The sequence below is a fragment of the Lissotriton vulgaris genome, chromosome 2_2 (assembly GCF_964263255.1).
Source record: "Lissotriton vulgaris chromosome 2_2, aLisVul1.2, whole genome shotgun sequence".
In the NCBI taxonomy this organism is placed as follows: domain Eukaryota; kingdom Metazoa; phylum Chordata; class Amphibia; order Caudata; family Salamandridae; genus Lissotriton; species Lissotriton vulgaris.
This window is the reverse complement of record NC_141688.1, coordinates 213895863-213908326: the sequence shown is the minus strand read 5'-3', so window position 1 is coordinate 213908326 and position 12464 is coordinate 213895863. Positions and strand designations below refer to the sequence as shown.

General features: G+C 43.9%; 1 protein-coding gene across 1 annotated transcript in view; it reads right to left on the bottom strand.

Moving 5' to 3' along the window:
* Nucleotides 1–12464, bottom strand: part of LOC147729256 (SH3 and multiple ankyrin repeat domains protein 2-like) — a 2641300-nt gene that overhangs the window by 927275 nt on the left and 1701561 nt on the right. The window contains exon 13 of the mRNA XM_086959557.1: nt 6420–6486. Within this exon, the coding sequence (XP_086815683.1) occupies nt 6420–6486 (67 nt within the window). The remainder of the gene's footprint in view (nt 1–6419; nt 6487–12464) is intronic.

Genomic DNA, 12464 nt, shown 5'->3' with positions numbered 1-12464 from the left:
TAGGATAAAAGCGAGATTATAAGCGAGGTTTCTTCTGTCTAAATGTTTTACCCATATTTCAAAAGCTTTGTGTTTCATTTTGGCATCCCTTCAGGCGAATGTTATGTGAACATTCTCATTCTTAGGAATGTTTATATTGAAAGGGTACCTCCCTGCTGGTCTGTTGGCTGACAGGCTGCACTGCCTGTAAATCTGCTCTTAAGAGGATTGGATAATCAATTGTTTAATTACGGCTTAGGTTAATGCTACACTGTTTTGTTGAGTGATGGAAATTTGTGGAACCTGAAAAAAAAGGAGTGAGATTACCTGCGTGACTTATGGAGAAATGGGATAGTCAAAGTGGAGATAAGTTGAGCAATAAAGCACATTTAGGGCCAAAAGGACCGAGCCAGAAAAGAAACCGCCATTCACCAAAGTGGTTAAAAAATTCCAACCCATGCGTATATCCCTGAGTAAACATAGGTCGGAATTAGGAGTTAAAATGTATTTAACACATCCGATAATTCTCAAATGTGTTAAATATCTCAAGCTTAGTTAAACTTCGGAAGTTTAAGCCTGATGAAATTTAATAGGGGAAATGTGTATGTTATTACTGTACCATGTGGATTTTAGTGTGTTAAACACCAAAATCTGCATGCTATTCTCCAAAGACTCATTATAGGTGCAATTTTTCAAACCCGATAAATTATGTACTCCATGGTATTATTATCAGGTTCACTAAATAGCATCTACACTCGTGATACACTCGCAATCAGGGCCATGGTAAGGAGATAGTTCCTCATGCTGTAAATGCCATACCTGATGGTACCACTATTTAACAGGTGTGATTTTTAGCACCCGAACTGCCCCAGCGGGAAGGTGGGCAGTGGAATAAATGGCCTCTCTGGCCTGTAATGTTCAGGGATGAACCCATTGTGAATTGTGACCCCAGGGCAGGGTAAGCAATATATTGCACCCTATGCTTGCTGGGCCATTTAGTATGGTCCACTGTCACACCGTAGCGGCCAGTGTGCTGGACGAGCGGCAGGGAGGCTGGCGGGTATAAAGGTCGCGGGTGGGGAAAAACGTATCTGCAGCCATCCTGGTCATGCTCTTCTGCTCTGCTACACTGCCGGAAGGGAAGGAACAGGCTCCCAGAATGCCCTGCAGCCAATCCTGAAGCTGCTCTCACGCATGAGAACGGCTTCAGTATTGACCTGAGCTCCCTTGATTAACAGCTGCATTGCTGGGTTGGAGAGAGCTGTCAGTGCTTTTGTAGATTTGGTCAACCTGAGACGACCCGTCAAACTGTTACGCACAGTGATGGCGGAGCACCTCAGTGACTGTTACTCCCAGGCCCGCCTCCAAGTCTCTGCCATTGGAAGGGGGGGGGACGCTCCTCCGCCATAGTGGAGGTGCCACCGCTGTTGTCACATGAGAGAATGAATAAAACAAATTGGGAGCAGGATGTTGTCAGACAGTGACTGGCATAGGTGGAGTTGAGTAATAATCGCCGCTGTGTCCCTAGTATCCATGCTGACACTGCATGGCCCTGTCTGTACTTTTCATTTCTATACAGGGATGGTACTGAAGTGCCAAATTACAGCACCCCACAACTTGCTATTCATTCTAATTTTGCAGAAGGACGAGGAATGTTGTTACTATGGGAACTGTAATAAGCGGAGGCACCATAGTCTTCTGGTCAAGTGTTTGACATTTTTGTAAGTTAAAACATTGGTCTAAAGGATATTTTTTATTATTTTGAAGGCTAAGAAAACAGAGTCTGGGATCAAGTACTGGTGCTTCTATTCAAAGTTGTTGTCCTATACATTATTATGAGTGTTAACAGTGAATTGAATAACAACTGTGAATAGAAATTTGAATGGAAAAGTGACTTTTGCTAGAAGAGATTTACGCCCCAATTACAAGTTCAGCAGTTCATGAGACGGCCAATCCCGTGATGGTGGTACTCCCGCCATACTATAATTGCGGTGGGACCACTGCAACCCATGGAATCCCCAGGTCTCACAGCGGTAGCACAGTAGGCTGGTGCCTTGCTGCATCATCAAGCATATTATGGATTTCATCACTGCAACCCTTTCACCATGAAAAGGGTGGCGGTGAGGAAACTAAGGAGGAGCACCCACTTGCCTCTGTGCCCCACTGTCTATCACCCACTGTTCTTGCATGGCACAGACAGGCCAGTACATGCCGTGCACGAATGTGCTATGAAACTACCATGGAGCTGCCTTTCTAAAGGCTCAAATATGAGCCTTTGAAAAGCAGCGCTGTGGGATCGCCAAAGCAGGACCGTCCGACCTGGATTACACTTGTAATTCTGTGGGCTGTCTGACTAAGGACTGGGCTCTGGTGCAGTGGGCCCTTCTATGGCTGCCTGCTGCAACACCACAAAACTTGTGATCAGGGCTTTAGCCCTGATGAATGCCTCTTGCCTTTTGCACAAAGTTTAGTTTGAGAAACATATGCACTATCTTTAAGGGATAGAAAGGGTCATTACAAACTCTATCCTATTTTATCCTGGTGGAAAGTTCGGGAACAAATAAGGAAATGTAATGCTACTGCTAAATAATTTTAATTAATGGACCTCAATGTACACATAGGCCCTGATTACAATGTCGGGCGGACATCAGCCTAGAACTGGCCAACCATAGGTCGGAGGCTCCGTCTGCCTGATTTGGAGGAGACCACCCCATCCCCCCCATAGGGTGGTCAGAAACATCCATTCTACAATGGTGTTTTGTGTGGCAGATGGAATAGGCCTGCAGCACAAGCTGCCATTGTAGAATGGCTGTTTGTAAACATACTATTACCGTGTGGCAGGCAACATTCTGTACCTGCCACATGGTGCAGGGATGTTAAAGGGCATGCACCCAAAACTCCATAGTGGAGGGCCAAGGGGAAAGAGCCATGCTAGTGGGCCCCCAATTTCACTTTCTGACAACTTTCCATGTCAGAAAGGGCGAAATGGAATGGCTGCCAGAAACCAACATCATAATCCCGACAGGAGAGCCACCGTAATTAGGGGATTATGGACATTTCTGAAGCCCATCAGCAGTGCTGCAGATAGTCTCTCTACCCGATGCCTCCACTCACTACCAACGTAATGCGGGGGTGAACCACAGGGGCAGATGTCATAGTGTCCTACATCATAATTAGCACCTTAATGCGGTATAGCAACACTTATAGAGGTCTCTTGAATAGTATATATCATCTACAAAGGTAACACACAGCTTAATAAAGTCCTGCCAGAACTTGTATCTAGAATGAGGAGAAGACCTCTGATAAAGCAAGCAATCATGTGTGTTTACTGATGTGAGTGATGACTGCTATACACAAGAAAGACTGGAAGGTCTGTTGGCTGGGGTCGCATACAGTGATTGGTGGCTAGGTAGATGAAGTGTGGTTAGATGGAGGAATAATTGGTTAATGGATAGTTGTAGTAACAAAACTGGAGAGATGCATGTGGATATTTGCATGAACGCTTGTTTGTGGGATAATGGATGAAAGGTTGGATTAATGGACCTGTGCTTGGCTGTAGGTGGAAGATAGGCATATAGGGGTGGGTAAATGAATGAATAGACATGAGTAGAGAGATGTGGAAGGATTAATGAATGAAAATACATGAGTACATGGGTGTTTACGTGTGATTAGAATATGGCCGGACAGATGACTAACTGAATAGATGGTTGCAGAGGCGTGGGTTGAAAAATGCACGGATGTGGTTGCATGGAGTAAATATGTCCATCGGGATTTGAATGATCTGCTATGTAAACATGTATTGCACTTCCCTAATTAATTATTTGTAGCTAATTGAAGTATCTGTTGGTGAAAGTGCTAAAGGAACTGTTGCTTTTTAAACTTACTTTTTCATGTACACTAATCTTGGCGATTCTGCTATTATTTATAATATGTGAGCTATTGTGAAAGTATTGACACAACTAAAGTTATGCTAATCCCATTTTTAAAACACCAGATATCAAATGCGCGTCACATGAAGCTATTCATGATAGGCTGCTATTCTCAATTACTGCAACCCGACCTACAAGAAATAATGTGAAGTTCCCATAATGACGATTTTCTATTTTCTATTTCTGCAGTGGCACTATTATTAATACATGTTTACATCTTAATGTTTCTCATGATCTTCTATTATTTCATCTAGCATGGATTTTAATCTGTTTTAAATTTATAATGTGCTTTTATGGTTGTAATAGCCGAAAGAAAGTTTTTTGATGATGATGATGATGATGATGAATTTCAGATTCCACGACTCCGGCAGCACTGTTTTCTGCCCACTTATTAAACAGACCCTTATGGTGCACTGCCTGATTCCTACTATCTAGCCTGTTTGTTTTTAGCAAACAAGGACACCTCGTGCATCTCGTATACAAGACTGTGCATTTCAAGAAATGCAGAGAAGAGACTGAACAAGAGTGAGGTAAAATTTCAATCATATCCAAACTAGAAATCTATCATTATTTTGCTTTCTCCTAATAGGGCGGCCGCTTCCGATATGACACATAAATATCCGGTCTGTAATGTACTAAGCTCATCTGAAATCCGAGCACTGCAGAAAGTAGGTATTGGCTTGCATGCAAGGTAGTAATACAAAAAGCGGGCGGAGGTATTGTGCAGAGGAACCATCCGTGGCGCTTCCGACGGGCTCCGCCAGAAATGCTCATAGCCTCCTAATGACAGTGGCACCGCTGTCAGGATTATGATGTCGGTGACAGACAGCCAATCCAGGTCAGCCTTTCTGACATGTAAAGGCTGTTTGAAAGCAAAATTGGGTGCTCTTAGTAGGGTCCCCTGCTCCCTAGCTCTCCGCTTTGGTGCCTGGGGGTAACCTATGGTGTCCCCCTAAACTTCCTTGCACCGTGTGGCAGGCACCGTTTAAAAACATCCATTCTACAATGGAAGCTTGTGCTGCAGGCCTATTCAGCCTGCCACACAAGCTTCCATTGTAGTATGGATGTTTCCGACTGCCCTAGGGATGGTCGCATCAAAATCAGAAGGTTGGAACCGCTGACCTATGGTTCAGGACAATATTGCATCTGTCCTACACATTGTAATCAGGGCCATTGTGTCCACAGTTTCACAGTGTAGACATCTGCGATATGCTGTTCTCTTTGTACAGCATTATTGAAGTCACTATCCTGCCAGTGTCTGTAGACATATTCTCTAGACAGGAGTGGCATAAGCCAGAAACCTTCATTTCACTCTGCTAAAATATTAAGGCCAGAACACGTGATCAACACAGCTAAAAAATTACACTAGTGAGACCCTAGCTGCTCTTTGGCTTGGTGGATCTCATTGAACAAAACCTCTGATAATAACTGGGAAATGCAGAATTGTTGCAAACATTTATATTCACTGCATGTTTTCTCTGGTGTTTGGGTAGAGTATCGAAAAATATATTGTCATATAGAAATATTGTCTCAACAATATAGGGACTTGAAAAACTGTTGGCAATAGGAATATCATTTTAGTGTTGATTTTAATGTTGTCAAAATCATGGATGTAGAAAAAATAGCTCTATGTACTCTCGTTTGTAATAGTCAAATAATATGCAATTTATTGTATTGCATTTTTTTGTGAGTTTATATATTTTTTTAGATCAGAGTTTATAGTAAACTATTTTTTTAGTTATGACATTTTTTAATTTGCATATTAGTTATAGAGATACATTTAAATAATTGTTGAAATATTGTTTTTTAGCAGCAGGTTATTGGATTTTCAGGGGCTAAAGGTGGGGAGTTTCAAAACATATGTAGTTTGTTAATTTTGAAAATATAAAATATTTATTCATTATACGTAAAAAATGCTTTACAAACATTTAGCAAACATTTTTCAATTAAGATATATATTAATGGTATAAGAAAGTATTAAAAAATATATATATATTACAAACCGTTTTATGAAAATATTGAACTTTTTTAATAAAAAATGTATAATGTTTATATTGTTGTAAATTGTTTTCCAAATTATAGACATTTTCAATATGTTTGTATTGTAACTAAAAAATAAAAAAATTAAAATTACTTTAAAAAAAACGTCCTCCATCATGTTTGGATAGAAGTGGGAGTAGTAAATTTCACCCTTTAGTGTCCAACAACTACCCCAAATTGGCACAGATTGGAGTGTGAATAGTAAATGTCACCCTTTCAGTTTCCAACACCTTCCTCAAATTGGTTTACATTGTAGTAGTAATAGTAAGTCTCACCTCTTTAGTGTCAAACACCTTACACAAATTCCATTTGATTGAATGGGAATACAATTTTTGTGATCAATATTTAATTTCCGATATTTTTCTGTTTCGATATTGTATAGATCAATATCATGTCAGTAATAGGTTTTCTCTTCTGTCCAGATATTATGACAAAATAATGTGCATATTTTCCATCTGGATTCTCACTTACCTATGTCAGATTCCTTGTGATTCTTTATAAATTCAGCAAGCTCAAAATTTCCTGCTATGATCGCCACCTGAGACAAAAATAAAGTAGGTATTGTGTTTAATTTGCAATAATAAAAATTATGCTGTTGTAATACATACATATTGTGATATATGCATTACACAAAAAGTACGAACGTTTCATTTTATGTAATTAAATATCTACCAATATTCTCTCCTCTGGTTAAAAAGTATTACACTGAAAGAGCTCATGAGACCAATCTCTGACACTCCATTATGCTGTATAGGGTGACGCATTACACTAGCATTTGTCAAGCTGCAAATAAAATCATACTTCCATTAACATTAGTTTTTAATAAAAATTTTAAACAAGGGCCCTCATTAGGATTGCAGTCAGACTAGTGTCTTACCTCCATTCCCGCTGGCAGGTGTCCATCCAACAATGAGTCGGCAGTCCCATCTGCCCTAATATGATTGGACCACCATGTGGGCGGTCGGAAAGGACTATTCCTACTATGGCTTGCTCTGTGGCCCAGGAAAAGGGCAGCATTACAAGCCACAGTAGGAAAATTCACTTTATACTCATCAATGCACCGTGTGCCAGGCTCTGTTTGGTGCCTGGCAAACAGTGCATAGATGTATGGGGGCCACTACATGTGCCCTACGGGCCCCTCAGCAGTACACTATGAGAAGGCAGTTGGAAATGGACATGTTAATCCCTACGGCAGTGCCTGCTTAGGCTCCGCCTCCACTGTAGGGTTAAGAGTCCAACCTCTGCCCTGACAGGATCCTAGATACTGTCTGAGGCAACAGTCTTCCCCCAGGTGGTCCAACCGCTGGTATCTTAATCCGTTGTCAGTGGTGCTTCAACTGGCATCCAAATGAGGCCCGTAATCTCCACCATTGTAATTTATTAAACTGAGACCAAACTATTTCCCCATAAAATATGCCACAGATCATGTTATAGTGCACATTTCCAGAAACCAGCAAAATGTAACATCTGCAAGTTTAAAACAAAAACTCAACAAAGTGGGCCTTCATCATGTGTAGAAAAAGAAAAGTGGGCCAGCTAGTTTTTAACATATAACTTGTGAAATATAAGGAGGTATGCTGCAGAGAAGCCAGACACGTTACTGTTAGATTTCCATTGTGAATGTGTCATAGTGCATCATTTTTACAAAAAAAGGAAAATCATCAATCTATCCCTCTATCTATCTATCTATCCCTCTATCTATCCCTCTATCTATCCCTCTATCTATCCCTCTATCTATATCTGTCTATCTATCTATCTATCTATCTATCTATCTATCTATCTATCTATCTATCTATCTATCTATCTATCTATCTATCTATCTATCTATCAATCTAACTATCTATCTATCTAGAATATTTAGGTGTTGCTTGTTTTTCCTAAATGTTTGTTGAAACAATTATGGAAAAATAATGGATGATGGCCAGGGCCGAGAAATTATGAGAGGTGGGATCAGCAGCATAAGCCACATAATTGTAGATTTGCCAAAGTACTCACATATTTTTAGGCACAATTTGCAGATTTCAATACAAATGGGGCAAAAAGATGCTTTTAAAATGTATATCAAGTAATTTGCCTTTACTCGCAGCATAATTCAGATAAACCCACTACATAATAAGATCCTACTCTGCTGGATAATTTGAGTGATATTGACAGTGGTAAAATTCTCCGGTGTGGTTTGAGGCTGTCATTAAAACTAGTAGTGGCTGGTAACTTTTAGGAGTAGTAGGGCAGGCAGACAGGCACACTCTCAACCTCACCCATCCATTAATAAGCACACACTCACGCTCATCCATTAATAAGCACACACACACATATACATACACCAATGAAATTCTAGGTTTGTTAAAATGTTAAGTATATTTTATTACCATTAGTAAAGGCTGTGCAAGGCAGGGTTAGGGGCGGGTTGGTTGCACCGCAGGAATTGCTATCAGACCCAGTGGTCAAACCCCCAAAGTCAAACAACTCCACATTGCGTATAGCCTTCAGCCATGCACGGCAGGGCTGCAAAATACCCAACCCCATACTGGAGGAGCTTATTCCAAGCTTTACCTGTATTAGCTACATAGCTTTTTCCACCCCAGGTGGCCTTTTTTCTAAACGGCACATATATCAGTTTGGCAACAGATGTGCGCAATAATCTGTTTGGCGTGTACCAGTACAGCCACGCTTTTAAATAGGCGGACCCTACTCCATAAAGTGCCTTATGAACCAGGCACATCGACTTGAACATGGTACGCTTCCTAACTGGCAGCCAGTGCAGTTTCCGTTTCTCTTTCGCTACTGGAGCGTATTTTGGGATGCCCGAAACCAGTCTAGCAGCCGCATTCTAGAGGAGTTGCGCCAAAGAGGACACATTTATATTAAATAGTGTCGGACTCAGTGAGGACCCTTGCGGGACCCTACATGGTAGAGAGAAAGGTTTGGACACCAATTCCCCCAGCGCCACCAGCTGGCTCCGGTCTGACAAAAATGACCTTAGGAGTCCCCAAGTCGAACCCTGTACACCAATCTCCTGCAGCCGGTCCATCAACAAATCGTGGTGGACCGTATCGAATGCTACAGAGAGATATTACAAGATCAGAGCAGCCTTGCCACCTTGATCTAGAGTAGTCCGTATGTAGGAGAGTAGGGTCTGCTATCCTATGGTCACCCCAATTTTTGCTTTTTGCTTCACTGGTTTTCGACTTACTGAGGCTGTGGGCCTGCTAATCAGACCCCCAGCCTGCTGTTCTCTCTCTAAATTCATAATACATGTGCTATAGGTACATACCACAATTGGAAATGGACTCCTTGTCAGCCCCTGTACCATGCACTATAGGTGCCCAGGGCATAGGTGCCACCAAGGCCTACCAGGGGCTGAAGCATAGCTTTTGCCACCCCTGGCTGGTTCTTAAATTGACACAACTGGCTGAACACTCAGCTGGGGCAAGTGGGTGTAATCACCCCTTGCTTAGATATAGTATACCTATATCTAAACCTATATCTGGACACATATATAGCCTATAAGCCACTCCTATGGAAGGCCTCATCAATCCTGGAGGCAGAGTGCGTGGTTTTATGTGAGATGGTGCTCTGGCGTGAGCTGAGCCTGTCTGCAGCTGTCGGGAACAACTCCCTAAGCTGATCCGGGATAATGCCATACCATATACTCTTAAGCGCATTATAATCCTCGCGGTTATATAGCAACTTTGGTTTGGCTTTATCAAAACATGTTGTGTAAGGTGTCATACGAACTGGAATACTACCCCCTCGCCAGTTCTGGCGACGGGGGTAGCATTCCACCCTTCTAGAGGGAGAAGACATGTTACTTTACTGAAACGCGGTTGATTTAAAATGAGCCTCAGATCCACAAAATGGATGCCACTGCCACAGACACGGGTCTGACCTCCTGCTGCTGACCGAAACCCGGCAGAGGAGGCCTGGACAAAGAGTTTCCTGTCACAGGGCGGTGTCAAACCACCCCAGACAGGAGATAGTGGATTGGAGTAGGGAGGTTTCAATGAAACCAGACACTGCCTGGGGAGCACAAGGCTGCCCCTTGCAGGATCCGGCCAAACCGGTTCTGGGGCCTCCCAGCCCCTGTCCCAGCACGGCCAGGATCAAAGGAGAGGGGTGTAACCACCCCCTTCCTGGGTCCCACCCATAGGAGGGGACCTAGCAGGATGTCCAACCCCCGAGATTCGAATAAGAGGGGGAGCAGTCCCAACGGACCTCAGATCATCCTGAAGAAACATAAGAAACGAAATCTGGACCCTTCGACTTTCTACACGACGTGAGAAGACTGAAGAATCTCCCTTGTGGTCAAGGAGTGACCACCCTGTGCAAACAGGCACCATCCAGCCCTCGACCCTTGCTTTGTTGCAGTTCCCGCCGGAACTCGAGCGACAGAGATCGACGAGATCAAGCTTGCCTGCCTTCTACCTGCCCGATCCACAGTCCCTGCAGAGCTGAGACCCGTGGAGGCGACCGGAAGCGTGGGGCACGCCATCTTGAAAAGGCCACGAGACGCTGACCGTGCGGCCCACGAGTGACCCTCGAAGCTGTACACCGGGGTTTGAGAAGCCCCAGCCCCGAGCTCCACTTGCACCAAAGCTCACCCCTCCACACTCGCTGAGTGCTGCGTGGGGCCCTTCTGCTTGTGTGCGCTCGACGCGTTGGCCCGGTCACTTGCCAGCTGGCTTGTGGCCCCTGTGCCGACGAACTTTGAAATCCGACTTGCTTTTCTGGTTGCTCCAGATCTGCACCAGCTCCTGTGAAAAGGAGCACCCACTCTGACCCTCCTGGTTCGAGTGATAAGCAATCTCCCGGTTCCGCGTGGATTGCTTTTGCCAAGTGCTGTTTGCTACAATCTTCAAGCCGACGGTGCTGACGGCGAGAGCCTACGTGGGACAGATCGTGACCTGCTCCTGGACGTCGCAGATGCCCCAGAGCCCACGTGACAGCGGAGAGAAGCCTATCGACAACCGCCTGATTGCGCCCGACATTGCCTGGTTCCGTCCTGGTTCCACCCTGGTCACTGCTGAGTGACCCAGACTCTGTCCCCTCTGCTTTCAGGTACTTTTCTACATCGATCCACCCTTGGATCGCACCGGACACTTCTGCTTCACAGCGCCTGCAGCTGCAACAGCTCCAAGCACCCAGAACCTGCGTGACAGAACCCGACGCCACTTCGACCCTGTGCACCCACGGCCTGTGGGTGAGGTAACTTTGCAACGCCGGTGTCTTTACACTGGTACACACCTCTAGGGTCTGTGTCTAAAGTTTTGTGTTCCTAGGTTCAGCGGAAGTATCTTTTTATTCACTTTAACTGACTTTTACGCACCATTGGCAGTGCATTGGTGCGCGCCGCACTTTCCGTGCTGCACCCGTCTCCTGTGGGCTACTCCCGACTTCTTCATTGCTTGTCCTGACTGCTCCCAGCGAATCTCTAGGCCCTAGGCCTAACCATTGTTCGTAAAGTGTTACTTATACCACTTTTTTGATATATGGTCTGAGTGGCCACCCGCCCTCATCCATAAACTTGCAACTTTATATGTGTAACAGTGCTTTTGATTTAACGCTTGTGCCCCTTTCCTCATAAAGAGTACTGGGGAGTAATTTAGAAATAAATACATATATTTTTATAATATATACTTGTGTGGTGTCCTTTCATTTGATTACAGGATTGTATGTGGTAAAACAGCTCGCTTAACACGACCTCTTAAGTTAAGCCTTTAAGGCTGCTTAGTCCATGCTACCACTAGGATAGCTTGTCTACAAGGTTGACTTACAACCTGACATCTTTGGGGTTTGTTTGGACTGATAACCAGTGGTTCCAGAATTGGAAACACTACCTATCAGGCCAACTTCTCACATTGGTGTGCAGCGGTGCGGATTTGAGCTTGCTGTTTGTTTTACCATTGCAATCTTTATCAAATTGAAAGATCACATCAAGTACCTCTAGGTACATATAAATCAAAAGCTTAGCATATTAAGTTCTACTGAACTTAGTAGTTGTAGATAAAAGGGATTAGCACACCCTGACTACAACTCACTAGCAAGGTACAGTAGGAAACCACTTAGTGTAGGTAAGTGCACCACTTACACCTCACTAGCAGTCATGTCTGATACAGAAAGAGCCTCAGGCTCTGCTCCTGTAATAGTTGATCCTATAGGGACAACATCCAGATATGACAACCTTAGCCACAAAGACCTGAGTGCCTTGTGCACAGCCAGGGGGCTAAAAAAGGGCAGAGGCCCTACCATTCCTTCCCTAGTAGCTCTCCTAGAAAAGGATGACCTAGATAAGGTGAGTCAGACTCCCTTAGAAACAGAGGAAGGGATAAACTCCCCTGAGAATGAGGATCTTCAAGATGATGTAGTGGAGGAGGAAGAAGAAGAGGAAGGCTCTGATGTAGAAGAGCCTGAAGATCAGGATCAGGTGGGAAACCAGGTACAGGTTGCCAGGCTTAACCAGGCCAACTTGGACCTACATGGGAATGGAGGGGGCCAGCACCACTCCAGATCTCATAA